General features: G+C 40.7%; 1 protein-coding gene across 1 annotated transcript in view; it reads left to right on the top strand.

Annotated features, from left to right (window-relative positions):
- Window positions 1-15,351, top strand: part of sobpa (sine oculis binding protein homolog a) — a gene marked incomplete at its 5' end in the record, with an annotated part of 36,363 nt that overhangs the window by 14,457 nt on the left and 6,555 nt on the right. The window contains 3 exons of the mRNA XM_084568754.1: window positions 2,326-2,477; window positions 3,663-3,686; window positions 12,619-12,714. Coding sequence (XP_084424880.1) covers window positions 2,326-2,477; window positions 3,663-3,686; window positions 12,619-12,714 — 272 coding nt within the window. The remainder of the gene's footprint in view (window positions 1-2,325; window positions 2,478-3,662; window positions 3,687-12,618; window positions 12,715-15,351) is intronic.

Here is a 15,351-nt window from a genome sequence, read left to right as displayed (position 1 = left end):
GTGTTTTTTTTTTTTTTTTTCGCCCTCACACTCGCTCGTAGTCATAATGTGATAATTGGGAGATACTGAAGGGAATCTCGAAGGATCCCTCTCATTTCAACACCGACGGCACTAAAAGCCCACAGCTCATCATCAGCAGTCGCAGTTTACCGCAGAAGAGGCATTTCACTGTCGCCAAGGGCCCGTTAAAATAATTTGTTTTCCACACTGACCCCACATTAACACCGCAGCTACCATACAGTGCATTTACATTAATGGGTAAACAAAGGGAGATGGGTTGTTGTCAGAATTTTTTTATTTTTTTTTTAAATAATAATTAAGAGAGGAGCGTGGTGCAAATTGCTGCAGATATATGGCAAAATGAGATAAAGTTAAGCAGGAGTCTTAAGAGACAAATTATACCTGTGTATAATCTTTTTATCATGCACATATTTTTTTTTTTTTTTTAAGTTTTTACTTTGAATTTGTAAGAAGAACATTTGGCCTTCCTCCCACACAGGTCAAAATGTTTGACAAATATGCATTAAATCCACACACTTGCACATAAAAAATAATATATAGTTATTGTTAACCTGCTCCAGTCCACCTTAACTGCCAGAGCTCTTAAAGGGGAATTACGGTAAAAACGGTAATTTTTCAACCTTCAACCTTATTTCTGGCATAAAATATGATCTTTTACTCACTCATATAACTTTGGTGTCATTTGGAGTCGTTCGGAAGATATTTAGACCCAGCGGAGCGCCGCGTATATCCATATAGTGGGAGTGACTGGGGCACCGAAAGCGAATAGATAACAGGTAACTCCTGACTCGACAGGGAATAGCAGTAGCATATCATAACAAAAAATTGGGAAAATGAACGAGTTTCGCGGTAGATAATGAGTTATTTAGAGGTTGTGTTTCGGTGCCCCAGTCACTCCCACTATATGGATATACGCAGCGCTCTTACGAACGACTCCAAATGACACCAAAGTTATATGGGTGAGTAAAAGATTGTATTTTATGCCAGAAATAAGGTCCAGATTGTAAAAAACGGTAATTCCCCTTTAAGCGAAAAATGCCCATTAACATAAAGTTATGCACTCAGAAACACTAACAACACACACCACAGTATATTTATAATTTAAATTCTTCATTTACATTAAACTGTGACAATCATCATACTGCTCAGTTCATCCCATAAATCATATTGTACTAAATACCTGCTATACATAAATGTTTTATGTTAATGTCATTTTAAGCCCAGCCTTAATATTTGTTTGTGACTGTGACTATGCTTGTGGACTATTTTGGTATGCATTTATTTTCCTCTGGTTCATATGTTTTTCTTCTCCTATTCCTTCTCGTTCTGTGCCCTTAAAGTGCCCTCATCATGAATAATTTGGGAATAAGAAAAAGTGTGTTTTTTTCATACATTTTACCGTTACTGTGAAGTGTGTGGAGACTACAGTCGTGTGAGGTTCGTTTGCCCAAATGTGTTCTGTGAAACAAACCTCACATAACTGGCATTTTTGTTGGCTAACGCGAGCATAGTTTCAAGCGGAGGCCTTCTCTCGGAGGCTCCTGTGGCATCTTCTGCATCATCAGATTAGATGTTTTTCTCCACTTCAGGTCCTCTAATACCCACAGAGCACAGCCACAAATAGGCATTTTTCCATGTCCCAGGCTTATCCGGTTTAGCTACATTTACTCATGCCGGGGCTTCATTATAAATCCTACAGTGGTTTGTGGCTTGAATCTTGAAAAGATTTAGCTGTCCCAGCAGTTGGGGCTTAATCAGTGCAATTAATGCCTTTTAGTCCATTTGTTTAATACTTCAAGTTGTTTCATGTTTACTGTCTGAAGTGTATTTTTTGCATAGCACATTTTGTAATCCAAATCCTGTTTAAAGAAGACATATAAATTTAGGATTATCCTTTAAAGTTCCAATAAAACGGCTAATACATTTCTCAATCTGAAAATCCCAGTCAGCTTTAATTGGTCAGATAAACCGGCCATACATGTTGGAAAGGAAGTGAAAGGAGTTTAATTTAATGCAACATTAAGACACGCCCCCTAGTTCAGGATGAGTCATCGATATTATTCCAAGAAATGCAAAACTCCAAGATGCTGCTGAACATACAGTACCTACAGAACACCTTTTTTTGTCAATTATGGGTCAGATACCTTTGTATAGGTAGCACATTGTGCAAGACAAGGCAAACTGCATAACTATTAAATTTGATTTCATGAGGACTTTAAAGTTCCTGGGCCTGAATGTGTAGGAAAAATGTCTGTGGCATAAAGCAATACATACTCACTTGTACCATTTGCACTGTTTCTCTAGACGAAGAAGCATCCAATGTGCAGATCATGTGCGCCTGGTGCCAGAAGGTCGGCGTCAAACGCTATTCTCTGAGCATGGGGAGCGAGCTGAAGAGCTTCTGCAGTGAGAAGTGCTTCGCCGCCTGCCGCAGAGCCTATTTTAAGAGAAACAAGGTAAAAATCCCTACAACATCATGAGCTGGACACATTGATATGACACATTTTAGGGACTTGCTGCAAATCCACTAACAACCACATGCCCTCATCATAACACTTGCTGTAAACAAATGCTGGGAATAATATAAACTGGTTGCACATGGTTCAGCTGAGATATTTCTAACATGCAAGGAAGTAGTTCAACAGTTTGGAATTCTGATATTTCCGCGTTAAGTAGACAGTTTGAGCCAAGAGCTCAAAAATAAATCCATCTTCTGTTTGGCTTTTTCACAACACGAAACAAAAAAGGAAAAATGATCGTGGCTTAACGGGGTTACATGCTGTAAACCATTTATTGAGGAATAGGGTTTCCCAAAATGTCAAGGCTTTTTATTTAAGTCCAGGCAATTAAACAACATTGGTTAAAAGGGTTGTGATGTTTAGGCTACTAAAACAGATGGGTTTAGCTGTACTGATGATGACATGATATATAAATAGTTTGCTCAAGTTTTAAATTGGGCACAGGTTATTTGATATGAGGGCAAATGCAGCCCTTCAACAACCCTCCTTTTATTTTCATTTTGCTAATTCAACGTCCAATTTCTTGTTCCATTTCGGTACATTTGGTATAGTTAATAAGAAAAATTCCTTCATACTTCTGAGGCATGAGGGACTCAATGTGCATTGCCAGAGAAAGGCTAGATTGAAAAGTCCAACAGGGTTGCATGATTTCCAAAGTTAGCAGACAAGGTCAATACTCATCTTTACCTTAAACTGCTTATGAAACAAGCTCAGTTCAAACATGCTGTTGTTTTGTCACTATTGAGTCACTATAAAATTGCTCTTAATCTTATTTTGTGCATTTGTGTTGATTAAAAGGATACAGAAACATTCAGTGGTGCAGAGAACAGAGAGTTGTGCAAGATGGCTACCCGAAAATGTAACATCATCCAGCGAGCTTTTCCATAAACGCACATAAATCTATATTTACCTTTTTCGGTTTGAATACATAATACATAATACATCCAGAAACCATAAAAGTAAACCCTGATTTTCACTCCAGTAGCACCTTCAGGCGATCAACTTTGTTTTGGTCACCTTGATGCATAAGATTCAAGGCAGTAAATATCAAAGTTGATGTTGTGTTCTCATTTCCTCCCAGTGACTGTAGTTAAACAATGTCCTTTCTCTCTTGTACCAAAGCTGGGATATGTAAGGAATTATGCCGTGAGTATAACGTGTTTTACTCTCCTGCTTGTCTGTCCTGAAGTCAGTTATTCATCCAAACATAATCACTTAAGCACTGCACTGAAGCAGGAACCAGATAGAGGTGCACTTAGACTATGTCTGTTCATTTCAGTTAGTGATATCCAGTTTCTTCTATTTTCTTTTTTTTTTTTTTTTTTCTGACACTGTTTTCCCCAAAGCATGAGAATCAAACCGGACCTTTCGTCTACTGTACTGTTGCCCATAGTATGTTTTTCATTTTCTGCCTTAACATTTTAGCTCATTCACTTTTAGAGTAAGTTTATAGTTTCCATTGTACTAAATGTTGAAAGGGTGACAAATGATCCGGCTGGTCCTTGTGATGCCAGGGACATCACAGGTTTGACACGGAGAAACCTCACAGGAGAACATGTGCTCCAGAGCTTCAGATCAGATCAAAACTCAGCTTTTGAACTGAGTTTATTTTGATCTCGGGGCTCCAGAGGAGGTCAGAATAAAGCAAATGCAGGTCTGTGCCATTTGACACGCGAGAAAGTTGACAAGGCAGCTCCATATCAATCAGAGATCAATCCGCGCGGCTGTAAACATGACATCAAATAAAAATCTGATGTGAAGAAAGCTCCCTGCTATGAATCCATAGAACTTGCCAAAAATGAAACTAAAATATATGTAAACTTCATATATGAAGACAGTAGAATTGTTCCTGTATATTATAATTATAACTGGAACAACAGTGTCCTCTGACATCGCTTGTTTAGTTCAGAGAGGACGTCTGTTTAAAGCTTATTAGCTCTGCATATGAAATGTAAAAAAGCAGCAGTGCTCTTTCCAGTTGTCAGTAACCTGCCACAAACTTTTGACAGAAATTTCAAAGCATGACATCTGACTGCGCTGACAGCTCCCCATGCAAGTAATAGTTGATGAAAAGTTCAAACTTTCAAATTCAAAGTGATGGGGTGACAATATTAGTCTTGGAGACATTTTTAGTTCCTCAAAATGCTTTGCTGGTGCCCCATCATAACATTTATTTACACTAATGATGCACTTTTGTATTGTTCAAGTGTAGCATGATTCATAACGTAATTAGTTTGCTGCTGCCTGAAGATCACTTCATGAGTGCAATTGCTTGATGCAATAACATCTAATTAAGTGTTCCACAGCAGCCTAACAAAGCTTGTTAGCCACTACCGAGTCTTAGTTTAAATTAAGTACATGTTTTGTATGGATTATGAATCATAAATTACAAGGACTGAGGATTCAACCCAGGACCTGCGCTTTTATCGTGTTTTGTTAACTGATGTAACTGATGAGAGAAAGTGAACCTTTCTAAGGAACCGAAGGATTTACAAAATTTACAATTTTAGAAATGTAATGTTAAAGACACTGTATTGGCATCTTTAGGCAGCAGGCAGGAAGAACTTGCGTACCAACCAAGTATTATTTTAGCCCTCAATAATAATTCATGCTTTTTCCAGACTGCATTTATCGGCAGGTCACACAGCATCAGAAGCACGATATTGATGTATATCCATAGCAGGTGAAAACTAAATTTATTTTTGGAGTGATTACGGCATGCATGTCACATGGACAAAAGTGCCTTCAGTTGCTTCAACCCCGAGCAGATTGCTTACTTGCTTTTTTCTCAGGTGAAGTTCACCTTCATATGCATAAAGTTCAAATTTGTAAACGTTTAGCCCCGGCCCCTTTTTCATGCCTCTGTTCAGACATGTTTTGCCTTGAACTCCAGAAGTGTTGAAGAAGTGATTCACCTTTGTCCCTTGGAAAATTAGTAGGGACCAACTATCTGTCATTTTGTGCTTCCATCAGTTCTTTCCTGTCAGCACATTTGACTTTCAACACGGCTGGACGGCACTTTGTAGGAACGACTATTAATTGTGATAAACTATGACCTAACTCTTAAAGCTTTTGCACATCAAGTTCATATTTATCGTGCTCCACTCGATAATAGTTACGCACAGAAAACTTACACACTGAGCCCAAAGAAATGTTCTTATTTTATTAGTTGTATAAATTGGCAGTGTGGGACATAATGGACATAATATCCTCTGGCACAGAGAATGATTTTTTTGTGGAAAATATTGGGTCCATCCAATCCTGGGAAGAAGTCAAGAGCATGGAGAGCTTTACCTGCTGATGAAGGATTTGTGCAACTATCCCAATCTCAGCAGCTGCCTGTATGTACACAGTTTAAGCACTTTGAATAATGATTTGCGCATGTACGGTGGCTATGAGCAGTCAAAAAGTCAAAAAGTGTAACCTGTTCTGAAAAATTTAATAATGTATCAATGTGTAAACATGACTGATAGAACATGAATGATGATAAGTATTGACTTGATGTGCAAATTCCTTCCAACAAGATAGCTTGTTAGGATAATACGAGGCAAACCTTAGCTTAGCATTAGCTTGATGATGGACAAATGACATTTAAGGCTTAGTTAGCTAGCCTAATACTATTTGGTGACACACACTGTAGTACCCAGTACAGCATTACGTGGCAGATGCTGCAGTCTTATCTGTAATGGTTTACTGCTCCAATTATACTAGTGTCTCAACAGTCTGATGTTGACATAGCTTACGGATGTTATTTGAAGTTAAGCATTGTATGTGATGGATTTAGGATTTAAACCACATAAACCGTGGCTGCATTGGACCCGTCGCTCATCAGCAGAACAGAAATGTGCAAAAACAGTCGGCGGCGTCATCGGCACATCGCACACAGTTTACATAAATACTATCATTTTCATACATACAGTCCTGTCATTAGCCAGTCAGCCATGTTTCTCTCATCCATCAGCAGGATGCCCATGCTCAAACACCACAGACACAGAAAAGGCCGGCTCTGCCACAGCGGCTCAGATTCTATATTTTGTCTGGCTCTCACACGTTCATGCAGGCCATTTGTGTAAACGATACCCACATGTTTCTTTTCTCATGCACCCACAAGGTTGGCCACAACAACACGGCCTACAGGCTTTCGCTCTTTTTTTTTTTCTTTCTCGAGCTGGAAAAAAAAATTGTCATGCCTAAAAAAAAAAGAAAAAGAAGTATCTCATATCTGCTTGTGCTTTGGATAGGGGAGAGGGGGTGTGGGGGAGGAGAGGGGATGTAGGGGGGTGGGCAAACGCTCTGGCATTATGTTGCATGAAATATCTTCAGCTGCCTCATCCGTGAAACCCAATCCCCTCCTAGGGTGACTATGGCTGCTACTTTCTCACACCACCGCATAACTCCACATTATGTAGTGCTTGTTTGTGTGTGGCGAAAGATGATTGATAGTTTAACTCGGGCTAATCACTTATGTGCCTGTTTACCGCGTGCTTTAAGCCCCTGGATTAGTTTGTATGGAAGGTGCTGCTTCCTCGCTGCTTGCACTACTCAATTATTCTGTCTGTCACCTCACTCACTCGCCCGCTCGCTTTCATTCTCTTTTTGACCCTTCACTATTGATTCAGGAACTCAGCCTGGTCCTTTTTCTTGTTTTGCCATGCACTGCGGCTTAACCCCTGCGTGCGCATTATGCCGGTTTGCATTTTGCATGTAGCAAAAAGCCAGTCTGAGTGGAAATGCACCAGCCGAAGTTCATCTTTTTCCAGTTCTGATCTTGGACAGTTTAGAGGATTTTGAATTTCGGGCGGAGTTCCTCTTCCAGCTGCAGGTGAAAGCTGCTCAGCTGTCACGCTTTTACATGCAGCTGTATGGTTTTCCTCTTTATCTAACACCCACGCAAACACTGATAAACATGCTCGCTCATTGGACACAGCGCCAAGATTAAGTTAGGCAATTAGCGGTGATGAATTACCCTCCGTGAGTGTGAAGCGTGGCGTCAGAAAGGTGCGGGATAGAGTGCTCTCTCACTTTGCTTTTTTCACTGAGTCAGTCGGCGTTACTGTATGTTCCACACATGAAACACAACATCCACGTATCATTTGCTGGATTTTAAATGCTGCACGCAGGAGTCTGTGACAAATGCATTGCCGTGAAATCAACTGTGATGAAATGTTGCTTGTTGCTGTTGCAACAGCCTCCAACAATCTGCTCTTCTCAGCAGTTGGGTTAGAGTTTGAATTGAATTCCCTTGAAAAAAAAAAAACCACAGATTGGCTGGTGTTAGATTGATATGTGGCGTTGTAACGATATTCGATCGCGTGCAATCTTTTTTAGTATATACACTGTTATTTTTGTCCAAAAATATGCATATGTGCCACAACATTCCAAAAAGCACGGAGCAGGTAGCGAGGAGTTTGTGTTATGCAGGTCGTTTCTGCTGCAGTGCAAGGCTTTTTGTTCACACCATGAAAACCCTCCCTCCCACCCCCCCGGAGACCCCAGACCTCCATCAGTGTCTTTCCCCGGGAGCTCCCTCCAGGCACGAGGGGGCAGAGTGCCGCTTCATGTCAGCCCAGAAATGTCACATCACCTCGAACACACACACGTCTGCTCCCTTACACACAGCCCCATGGTTGTCTCCTCCCGAGCACTCCGCAATTTACTTTGCAACTCCATCAGCTGCTGCCAAGGAAGGCACGCACGCAACATGAATGCGCGAGAAGAGGATGTGTGAGCGTGTGTGTGTGTGCATGTTACTGTGCCTTGTGTGTCTGTACATGAATGTAGCTGCTTGTGGAAATTTTGTGTGCGTGATGAAGTGTGTAAAGCGTCTGCATACTGCAGCACGGGCTCACTGGTGGTTGGGAAGCCTTGAGGCCTGCCTGACACAGCTCCAGGGCACAGAGAGGAAGGTGATTATCTCATAGCTGCCAGCCATTCAGCTCAAATAAAGACAAAAGTAACTCCGACTAACTAGGCGTCGAGACTGTAGGAGTGAAGCCACGCACATGAACTTGCATGTCTTTGTGTCACGTCTTAAACTTGTTACAGTAGGCATGATAAACTCAACTCACATAAAAAGTGCAGTAAAGATTGACTTTTTTTCTTAGTTTGCAGGCACTTTTAGGTACATTGTAATGAGCAAGAAAGCCTGAATGTGCTCCTTGTAACACTGTTAAGTTCCAAGAGCAATTCAGCAAGTAACAGTACGCCAAGGAGGTGATATTCTAGAGGTACTTATTTTAAGAATAGCATTTGCTGCACTCTTAAAAAAAGATTGGCCTGCATCATTCTTCCTGCAAAGAAAATTCAGAGATTCAGATTAATACATAAATAAATTTGTTTCTATGAGTGATTCTGACATGGCTCTTGCTTTAACAATCCTTTAAAAACAAAACTACTTTTGTGTGTGCCGCCTCTTAAAGCGTCAGAACCTCTTGAAATATGCTTGTTCAGGAGGTTGTAAATCTCCACGCTGCGGTGCAAACAGAAGTGAACTGCTGCTGGGGTGGCTTTCCAAAACATGAAAAGTAGAGACAAACTGTTTTTTTTTTCTTTTCCCCCCTTTTTTTTTGGAAGAAGGTGCTTTTCCAGCCCGTCATTTGCATAGTGCCAGGCCTGCACCTTCATTTCAGGATTTGGGTTGAGCTCTAGTGCACTCGGCTGTGTTTGTCTTTGGATTTGGAAAAAGCCTGCCTACGAGCGCATTTCTTTGGGAAGAGCAGCTCTTTTGGCAGGTGATGGGCACACACACCTGGAGGTGTATGCATGCCCAGATGGAGGCTAGCGTGGTGGCAGCTGGTGTGACGTCCCCTCAGGACGGTTGATTCGCCAGAGGGGAGCTAGGCGGACCATGTCCTGCTTTGTCGATCTTATAAGGAACTTCAGCTGGGTGGCAGCTGAGGTTTGCTGGCATTATGGAGCAACAGGGAGGAAGCAAAGAACACCTTCAATGTGCAAGACACAACTAGCACTGAAACGACATCTCCCCAGTGTGCTAAGGTGACATGGTGTTTGACTCTGATGGCAATACTTAGAATTTTACATACTTTCTGTCATATCGCAGTTTATGATGGTATCTATCTATCTATCTATCTATCTATCTATCTATCTATCTATCTATCTATCTATCTCAATCCTCTTTTCTTTATCTGTGTGTGGCTCACTGTGCCTCATGCCTCACGCCTCGTTCGCAGTGCCAACACCTCATTAGTACAATATGCAAATGAACTGGCGCAGGGCCAGAGGGTCAGAGCACAAACTGGAGACAGAATAATAGCACAATGGTGCATCTTTTTGTGCGTAGGAAAGAAGAAGTACGAGTTTGTGCGTGTGTGTCCTCAAATGCCTGCCCAGGCTTATGTGCCCCTTTATGTACGTTTACCTGTCTTTGAGTGCGTTAGTGTGATGTATCAGTATCCATGCCGTGGAGACACAGTGCGTATGGAAGCCACCTACCGTTCAACTACTGTGTTTTGACAGCTTCAAAATAGCCATGACCCCATAATTTCATGGCTGTGTTTCCCCAAGTTTTTGTGACAAAGTCTCCCTTGTAAAAATTGCGCAGGACAATGTTTTCTGTCAAATTCGTGCACTGTATCGTTTCTGGTACAAATAACAGCACGCTTCACAGAAGACAGCAATATTTGATTTACGCCGTGCTTGGAATGGGAAACCCTACCTGGAGGTGAGGGAAGCAGATGGGAGCAGAGGCAAACTCAATCAGTCTTTGGATCAAAAATGTAAAATAAATGCCAGAGTTGCCCTTTGGTATCATTGAGAGATGAACAGAGCTGGAGGCCGAATTAACAAATAAAAAAAATCAAAGGTTGCAGAGAGTAATTTAAAGGGAGCATAATACGAACGTGAGCTGCTCAGGCCAGCGGTTACCTATCGGTGTCATGGGCTCAGTTTGAAATGTCAGCTGCGGACCTGCAAGCGATATGATGAACATGTATATTGAGGTTAAATCTCCATTTCTGATGGCAACGGTGGCTCACTAATTATATCACACTGAGGTCGATATTATATAAAAGTGCATTTCTTTTAATGAAACACAACGGAACTGTTCGGCTTCGTGCCAGACAAAGCTTCTCCAGTAACTCCTTTGTAACTAAATTGCCCACACCTGGCACAACGGCTCTGACTGCCTCAGTTTTCACACTGCACATAATGAATGACTCAGAGTGCAGGCTCCCTTTCCTGCTGGTATGAATGTTTAAAGGAATTTTGTATTACAATGGAAAGGAACCCCACAGCTACTACTATTTGGGAATTCATTACCATAGGATACCAATAACCATTAGCGAATATTAACAGTCAGACAATATTATTCTACGTTCCCATTTCCCAATATTAAACAACAGCATGTATCAACAGTATTATGTTGGCCCTGCTTATTACACAGAAAGTCCTTTTAATTTAAAATTAATTTACAGTGCTGTTCCCAGAGATTCAGTAAAGTTATGTAATTCCTTCCGGTTTGAGGTTGTATTTGCTCTTTAGGGGAATTAGTGTGTAGGCATGATAAGCCTGCTGTACTTCATCAGTCAACATATGAGTAAAGCATGATGCTTGCTTCTTGTTATATTGTCCAGATGTATTATGAAAAGTGCCAGCTCATTGAGGAAGTAGTCCTCGTCAGTGTGTCAGCAAATGTCAGCAAACCCATACCAAAATGGTAAAAAATATAACTTATAGGCAAGCCATGCTGGCTGCCATTGTGGTGTGGGTTTGCGACTTCAATTCTGTGGATTTAGCTAATTTAGAATGAAATGAAATTACATATTTTTTTGTGTGTGTCTGACAGTAGACATCTCCCTCGCTCTCAGGCTAGTTAGCGTAAGGTTACACCTATTTCATGTCCTTTCATTCGGACAGTAATTACAAATAGTTAAGTAGCAGAAGCCCTTTGAGGTCATCGGTGTTACACGTCAGATATACTGTATCAGGAAGTCCAGCAGGCCTTAGCAAACCAGTGCCAGTAAGCAAATTAAAAAGAGGTTACATATTATTTGATTATACCTGGTTTTAAATTTGAACTCATGACTGCATACTCTATATGTAACACAATAGAAGGAATAATTATTTAGATGGAGCCTTAAAAGGCTGCCAACAGAATAGATCGGCTTTCAGACAGAAACATGTAGTCAATGACGCATAGGTGACGTCATCATTTCTTTCTCCCTCCACAAACTTACCAGAGTCACTGAAGATCAAGATGGATAAATATGCATACCAGAGTTTCATCTTTTTTAACACTTTGTTCCTTGTTCAAGGTGAAATATACCAAGGTGACGTGATAATGGTTACAAACATCAAAAGGGATCTACAGCGTGTTTGCCCCTTGCCATTACCTACCACACGTATCTGAAATATATTGCCACCGTGCACAGTGTAGGAGTTTCCTGTTCTTTTCACTCCTTTTGAGCCTGATTCCTGATATACATTTTTTAATATTATTAGTAAAGCTTGTGCTGTTCTGACAATGCAAAGTTTAAACAGATGTCGTAAAAATCAGGTAATTCTCAGAAAAGCTAGCTTCACATTGCCTCAGCCTTTTTTATATGGTATCATACCTCTTGTTTAGTTTATTAAGAAAATTAATAAACTAGTAAACAAGCTCAACTCAGTGGTAACTGTCCTTTCATTTACATTGTAATATACATTGCATTAATATCTTGATTAAAAGGTCTCATGCAGCCATCACAGCCCTCCATGTAGTTTGTCTTATTCTTGCTAGCATAGCTTTTGTGTTATTATTTGTATATTGTATTAAATGTGTCTATCTTTTTATCTTAGGTAAATGGGTGTTTATGAATACACACACTGCTGTGGTAGTGGGCAGCATTTTCAGTGTCTGAACTAAATGCCTTGCAGAAGCCTCACCCTGCACATGCATGCTGCACACTCACACTGTTTTGTTTCAGAGAATTCTGTTGATTGGTTTGTCCACAAACCAATAACTGTTCACCTATTTTACAGTCACCATTTCTGTTTTCCATTTCTGAGTTTCCTTGTTGCCTCTGTTCACCTGTTTATTTTGTCCATTCGTAAAAAGAAGCCATTATTTCTCCCCCCCCAGGCGAGAGACGACGATGGCCTCGGTGGGAAATTACCCCAGCACAGCTTTACTCAGGACACGCCCAGGCTTGTCTTCAAGACAAACAGCGATGTGCTTGTAAGGACCATAACCCTTTAACAGATAGAGTTTAAGCTTTGTGGCTACTGCACAAATATGTTTTTCATGTTGTTCTTTGTCAAAAGTGTATAATTTTCAAGTCACATGTGAGTAGACTGGTTCATACGTGGGCATTACTGTAAAAAGTAGATCAACCCACCATCAGCCCCCCGAAAGAGAGAGCACACAAGTGCCGCTCATGTTTAACCACGAAGTTTGCATACATTTAAGTTTGAGCTATTCATACCTTTTTTCATGCTTAATTATTTGATTTGCTCATTTTCATTACGCATCATATTCCGTGACTTGTGTTGGTGTTTTAAAGGACGTGTACACCCATCCAGAATCAAAGTGAGTAAAATATTATTGCAATGTTGATGTCATGTAGTGAAACTAAGGTAAATTCTGTGACTTTTATTATTTATTTTGTCTATTTCTATTATGTTTGCAAATGATTTAATGGCAGAGAACTATTTGGTGGATGCATCATCCAAAACACATCAATTGTACAGTATATATCTAACAAGCCACCTGGATACTACTAATATAGATTGTAAGGAATTTTCAGTTTTATTACGACTTTTACCATCATTTATATGGTCTCTCAGAATACGACAGCCCTCACCAAGGCAGTTGCTGAAATTTTGGTTAGTGGAAATATCCCTAGAAACACATGTGGTCAGTGATTAATTGAAACAGAAGGACTTTTTGGATTAAATTAATTTAACATTCAAAGACTAACTAACTAACTCAAACTCTATGTTTTATTCTTTCATCCCAGATTCCAAAACTCCTTGTGTCATTCTTGTCGTTGTTGTGAGGTACCATTAACATTTCCTATGTACAATTCGGGTGCGCTCACGTTATATTGAACCTCTGAAGACAGGGATCTAGATGCTGACTTGTTTACGACCTGTCTGATATTCTGACTACTCGTGTCTCGCCCCTTTGGATTGTAAGGAGGAATCAAGAGGGGACATTTATTGAGGAAGCATGAACATGAATATGCAAGATATTAGTTCAGTGGTGAAACTCCAAAGAGCAATAGTGTTGTAGAGTTGAATCTGAGACGATGGCGGTAGACGGAGAAGGGACCCCACGGAGTCTAGACACTGCTGGTGGGGGGGCAGAAGATGAAGTTTGCACAAGGACGAATGATTTGCTGAGAGAAGGCGGGAAAATAATTCACTGGATGAAAGTAGAGACATGGAAATTGAGGACGGACTGGTTAGGCAGTGTGGAAAAATGGAAGAGATAAGGAAATAGAGCAGCAGCCCACACAAGGGGAACAGTTCTTGAAGGGACAGACCTTATCCTTATCGAACTTTTGCCTAAGCTTCATGAGCACCCAGGTGAAAGAGACCAGAATTTTCCTTTAAATGCCATGTTTTCTTGCATTTAGGAGTTTAGGAGCCACTTTTCCAGGTTCGAAGTGCTCGAACCATTTATGTGTGAGGAACCGGGTGTGACGCTATGAATGTTTTCCTGGAGAAACTATATGAAAATGTGCTCCCCTCTCCCCTCTCTCTGTGACAAGCATTTTTTTACTCTGCCCGCAGAACAACTGTAAACAAGACTCTTAAAAGTTGGCCCTTAAACGGGAAGATCGATACTGCTTGCATATTTGTAAGTTAAATATGAAGCCTAAGCTTCCTATTTTTTATACAAAAAAGAGCTAATGTGCTGCCGTCTTTAGCCTCATACTTAGCATACAGATATGACAGCGGTATTGATCTTCTCATATAACTCTCAGTAAGACAACCATATTTTCTAAAGTGTCAAACGGTTTGCGTTGCGTTCAGGCAAAGATGTCCCGTGTGGGAAAAAGAAACACGGCCCAGATAGAATAGAGATTTCATCTCAGGGACCTCCAGTCTGCTGCAGTGACATTCAAACACCATCCAGCAGGTCTGTCTCATCATTCTTGCAGCTGGAGTTATTTTACTCACTGTGCCTGCGTGAGTGTGTAAGCGAGAATGGGCTTTGTATGTCACATCTATAATGACTGATGGGACGGCTGGCTGGGATAAGAGCTGCCTCGCAGGCTGTGTAGTTCTGGCCCTCTTGGGCTTTTATCAGTTTAAACTTTTTAAGCTTCATTCAGGTTTGGAGGGAAAAGTCAGGTACACAGCGTGGCCAATATAGAACACAGAGAAGAGATATGAGCCAAGATATGTTTCCTTTTTCGTAAGCCAGGTAATTATAACCATTGCAACAATGAACGAGGCCACTGTAAACTGATAGTTTGGCTAATCATAGTAATAAATCCGCATGTTACAGATGGTCTGTTAAGCATTGCCAGCATTTAATTTTCTTGTGTAAACTTAAGCGTGAGTTTTACTTTGTTTTTCTGTTCCCGTGGACCAGGTGGTTTGAGATGACAGCACGTTGCTACATAATCAAGGATTTGGACTGAATCCACAGTGCAGCAAGCACAGTGTTTCTGTTTGCCTTTTCTTAACATTACTGATTAGTTGTCGGGAGTGGATACTTTGCAGCAGATTGTTTAGAGTGTAAGACGACTTAACTAGAAACCAAGACACCGCATTGCTTCAAGCACCCGGGTCATTTTCACGAGTTTAATCCTTGTGTTTTGCACTACGTGATTATGCCAGCAATCTGAGAAGTGTCAAAAGA

Source organism: Chelon labrosus (assembly GCF_963514085.1).
Source record: "Chelon labrosus genome assembly, chromosome: 20".
Lineage (NCBI taxonomy): Eukaryota > Metazoa > Chordata > Actinopteri > Mugiliformes > Mugilidae > Chelon > Chelon labrosus.
The sequence above is the reverse complement of the archived record's forward strand: the minus strand, read 5'-3'. Positions and strand labels throughout refer to the sequence as shown.